We start from the raw sequence: 5,009 nt of genomic DNA, 5'->3' as shown, positions 1-5,009 counted from the left end.
GCCGGATGCAGTCCAACCAACCTCGGTCCCCATCTCATCACTTTGCTGCTAGAAATGTTAGGGGGAACAAAAATGAATTTGAATTGTTGGTTGATGGAAGCTCTGTACCATTCTGTGATGGCATGATTACTTTCACCCCCTTCTAAACCCACTACCTAGCCTAGGCCCTGTAATGTATAGCGTGTCGTTACGGATTCCAATTGTCTCCTCCTATAACGACCTGATCGCCATGCACGCAAATAGCCCCTGCTTCATTATGACAATTGAGAGGTTCATATTTCAACCTAATAGTCCCTCTATAACTTTAACCATATATCACAACCTCATTTCATTGCAAGTGCAGTTAATACGCGCTTCCCCGCCAAGTGGAACATTTTCTAATGATGCAGCTCTCTCTCGCACCAAAACAAGGCAGGCGAGCCTGGTGCTTCTGCATCAGTCACTAATGTATCCATCCATAATGTGTTTATAACACTCCCTAAAGGAGACAGCAATGGGTACAAAGAGCTAGGAGAGTGAGGCAAAGTCCGGGGCTGGAGTAAGGATCTTAAGGGGTTGGGAGGGGGTGTTATACTCAGGCAGTCGTACAAATGGCCATAATGATAATAATTTACAAAAACACTACTGGCCATGCTAGCTATTAATGATAGCATCAGATCACACCCGTGGTAATAGGTCCATAGATGTCATTAGCAATATATCAGGAAGAAACATCTGAAATGGATGCCATGAGTGTGACAGAGGGGAGAAGGAACTGTCTGGTATACAAGCCCATTAACAATGAATGCTGCTTGACTTTCTGGGCTGTTGATAAGGGTAATAGTTACACTTCTAGGGGTTATTTATATAAATATGTCAGGATGTTAACATTATCCTAATTGTAAAGACTTCCATTTTCTCCTAATTAGACTTCATTAGTGTTATTATGCAGTAATCAAAGACTATTCAAGAAAATTCACATCTTATGATTATAGTCTAGATGTGTAATGTTTAATTTGTAAACATAAGCATGAGGCTGTATCCCTTGCATTCCCTTTGGATAGTCTTCCACTTTCAATGTCAGCAGCTCAGAAAAGGCCTACTTGGGCTGCATTTAGACAGGTAAACCAATTCGGATCTTTTTATTCACTAATTTGTCTTTTCACCAATCAGATCTTTTGCCAATAATTGGGTTTTAGATCAGAATTGGGATGCCTGTGTAAACCATTAAGATGGTTTATGACATGCCTAATCTATTGATTCCCCCCCCCACCGGTCCACTCTAATCAAGCACTGATTTAGACCTAGGACACCAGGTGTGTGTAATTCAGGTTGAACATGAACCAGCAGGTTCCAGACCTCAGGGTATGAGTTGAATACCCCTGCTATAGAGCATTTTATTAAATGGCCCTCTATCAGGGCAAAAAGGACTGGTATAGCGGTAGGGAAAAACATCAAAATGGGGAAGAGAGGGAACCTTGCTCTAGATTATTTTTTACCAAAACATCAGATACTATATCATATGGCTTTTGTAACTTTATAGCATTAACTTGCAAGACTCCATTTGTACTTAATATAGCTTGAGCAAAACAGCCACCTGTACTTATAGCTTATTTACATTAGATAACCATATAGCCCATGTAGTCAATATGTGCAGTTACATAAATTGAGCTACCTGCACAGGGTCTGGGTAGAGGTTGCCAATGTTGTGTTGAGGGTATGCATGTTGACAGCAAAATATAACTAAAGTAATGATCCCATCTAGTGGCAAAAAATGAAAATGACAGAATCATTTAATCATGGGGACCCCTCAAAAAACAATCAATTTAGTGCATTTATTTTCAAAAATAATGAGTCAACTTAAACTTAGTGGCACATCCATAGTCTTAATTGCATTCCTGCTGCATTTGATGCACTCATTTTCTACTTTGAACTAGTGTATTTGGTGACAGCTTTGGTGCCCTCCGACACAGCGTGCTTGGCCAGCTCTCCAGGTAGCAAGAGTCGGACTGCGGTCTGTACCTCTCGGCTGGTGATGGTTGAGCGTTTGTTGTACTGGGTCAGACGAGATGCCTCAGTTGCAATGCGCTCAAACACGTCGTTGACGAAGGAATTCATTATGCTCATTGCTCTGCTGGAGATGCCAGTGTCAGGATGGACCTAGAGACAAAGAACACATGTCATCAAGTTGAAAAGAACTAGAGCAAGTAGTTAGTGCCTTTAATTCTTTAAAGTTTACACTGTTGGGGGGGGGGGGGGGTCTAAGCTGACATACTGAAATGTTTAAAGGTCAAAATCTAAGACCACTTTGGTACCCCCCCCAAAAAGTGGCCTTTACTAATAGACTACAGAAACTCAATAACAGCACAAAAAATATATCAAATAAATAAGGTTGAAGTATCATATAATCTATGAGGACTCAAGATACACATTTAACACCTTATGTTGGCACAAACATCCATTATTTGTATGGGTTGACTTTATAGCAAAACACCATCATGTTCACGAGTCTCCACTTTCTATACGGTGTTCATATTAGTTTGTGGCCCAAACATCCAGCAGCTCAACATGTGTGAGAAGACAGATTTTCGGGATGTCTCCTGGTCTGAGAAACAGCGCTGTAGCTCTGCCACTTTCCACCACAGTTGTAGAAGGGTGACAAAGTTGTGGATTGAGACGCAGCCCATGCAAAAACATGTCTATTTTAAACTAACGGATTGGACTGATGTTACTTAGAATGAGGCAGCGGTGCCTCAAACTGCGGGGTTAAAATATCATATTGATAGGATAGATATACAAAAAATAAGTCACCTCGTCACCAGCCTAATTGCTCATAGGCGAAACTAAGGTCTTTAAAACGAGACTAAGCAACAAAAAATACATGAAAGCACATTTTCCGACACTTACCTGCTTCAAAACTTTATAGATATACACTGCATAAGTCTCTCTCCTCTTGGCTTTTCTTTTAGTCTTTTTCTCTCCGACTGCCTTTCCCTTCTTCTTGGTTACATCGTTACTCATTTCAGAAACTGTGCATACAACAGTAATTTAAGTGACAAGTCACGATTTAAACAGTAAATTGTTCTAATAAGGTCCACGTTTGTTTATGTATAAGACCTACCTTTAGATACAGCGCAACCGGGATTATATGTATAATGCTGTCAACACTGTTGTGGTCTATTCATCTGTAATTTCTGCCTCATCAAGCTGTCACAACCTGTTTTTAAGTGGCCATTAATTAATGGACAGCTCACGTGGTGTCTATGCAGGTGCAGCCTATTGAAAAATCAGCCTGTCATTCATGCACAGTCCACTGGAGGTCATGCGTGCACCAGCATTGTACTTGTCAATAAGCATTGCATCAACAACAGTCATCATCAGCTCGTGATTCAGATTTTGAGGTACAAGTAAATTAATTTTCTTGTAGAATGACGACAGTGGTCACACTTTCCTCAGCAATTTACACAGTGCCTAATGGTCCTTGACTGTGTGTATAACTGGTTATGAAAATTTTACTTTCAGCCTTGCAAATTAGCTGAATATTTTTGTTTTCTGAATATCCTTTTAAAGACTCCCTTATTCTGTATTTTCAGGAGACACCAAAGGCAGGATGTAATCACAAAAGGTAGCCCACATTAGGCTCCTGAGTGGCTCAGCGGTCTAAGGCACTGCATCTCAGTGCTAGAGGCGTCAGTATAGACACTATTTCAATCCCAGGCTGTATCACAACCAGCCATGATCGGGCGGCACACTTACTTACTCTCAACATGCAAAAGATGTATGTCACAATTATACTGAACAAAAATCAAATTGCAACAATTTCTAAGATTTTACTCAGTCAATTGAAATACATTAATTAGGCCCTAATCTATGGATTTCACATGATTGGGAATACAAATATGCATCTGATTGTCACAGGTACAAAAAAGGTAGGTTCACGGATCAAAAATCCAGTCAGTATCTGCTTTGACCACCATTTGCCTCATGCAGGGCGACACATCTCCTTCGCGTAGAGTTGATCAAGCTGTTGATTGTGGCCTGTGGAATGTTGTCCCACTCCTCTTCAAAGGTTGTGCGAAGTTGCTGGATATTGGCGGGAACTGGAACGCTGCCATACACGTAAATCCAGAGCATCCCAAACATGCTCAATGGGTGACATTGAATAACTGGGAAATTTTCAGCTACCAGGAATTGTGTTCAGATCCTTTTGACATGGGGCCATGCTGTCACGCCCTGACCTTAGAGAGCCTTTTTATTTCTCTATTTGGTTAGGTCAAGGTGTGATTTGGGTGGGCATTCTAGTTTTTCTATTTCTTTGTTGGCCGGGTATGGTTCCCAATCAGAGGCAGCTGTCTATCGTTGTCTCTGATTGGGGGTCATACTTAGGCAGCCATTTTCCCACCTTTGGTTTGTGAGATCTTGTTTGTGTGTAGTTGCTTTCTGCACTGCATGTAGCGTTGGTTTTTTCTATTTTTTTCTTTTTTCGGTGTCACTTAATAAAAGAAAGATGTACACCTACCATGCTGCACCTTGGTCTCCTCATTCCATCAACGATCGTGACACATGCATTATCATGCTGAAACATGAGGTGATGGCGGCGGATGAATGACACGTCACAGTATCTCTGTGCATTCAAATTGCCATCGATAAAATGCAATTGTGTTCATTGTCCGTAGCTTATGCTTGTCCATACCATAACCCCACAGCCACCATGGGGCACTCTGTTCACAACGTTGACATCAGCAAACTGATTGCAGTAACATCTGTGTCTGTTCAAAACGGTTTCAATACAGTCAAGGAAATTATCTTACAACCATAGAAGGATTGATCATAACCTTCATGTACCATTCCGTGTTTAATTCACCACTATCTAAAGAGGTTCTTTGCAGTTAGTCAGAATTAAATCCATTTGACACTTCAGATGGCAAACCACCTGTCTTGTATTTTGTGAGTCTCTGATAAGGTCTTTGTGACGAATAACATATGCTTGATGTCCATATGTGGCCTTGTCATATCTCCCAGCTCATATC

General features: G+C 41.0%; 1 protein-coding gene across 1 annotated transcript; it reads right to left on the bottom strand.

Moving 5' to 3' along the window:
• Positions 1–1,800: 1,800 nt before the first annotated feature.
• zgc:92591 (uncharacterized protein LOC436997 homolog) lies at positions 1,801–3,195 on the bottom strand. The gene is made up of 3 exons (XM_055867745.1): positions 3,101–3,195; positions 2,887–3,008; positions 1,801–2,139 (listed from the first exon to the last, which is right to left on the bottom strand). The coding sequence occupies exons 2-3, from the start codon at positions 2,998–3,000 to the stop codon at positions 1,903–1,905; spliced, it is 351 nt and encodes a 116-aa protein (XP_055723720.1). The 5' UTR covers positions 3,001–3,008; positions 3,101–3,195; the 3' UTR covers positions 1,801–1,902.
• Between the last annotated feature and the right edge of the window lie 1,814 nt (positions 3,196–5,009).

Source organism: Salvelinus fontinalis, chromosome 17, assembly GCF_029448725.1.
Source record: "Salvelinus fontinalis isolate EN_2023a chromosome 17, ASM2944872v1, whole genome shotgun sequence".
In the NCBI taxonomy this organism is placed as follows: domain Eukaryota; kingdom Metazoa; phylum Chordata; class Actinopteri; order Salmoniformes; family Salmonidae; genus Salvelinus; species Salvelinus fontinalis.
This window is presented reverse-complemented; position numbering and strand designations above follow the sequence as displayed.

Bases quoted from the DNA above. Each gene is read 5' to 3' on its own strand.
- zgc:92591 (XM_055867745.1), bottom strand. From the start codon at position 3,000: ATGAGTAACGATGTAACCAAGAAGAAGGGAAAGGCAGTCGGAGAGAAA. The intron at 2,140-2,886 runs GTAAGTGTCGGA...CTTTGTCTCTAG, and splicing joins TCTATAAAGTTTTGAAGCAG to GTCCATCCTGACACTGGCAT.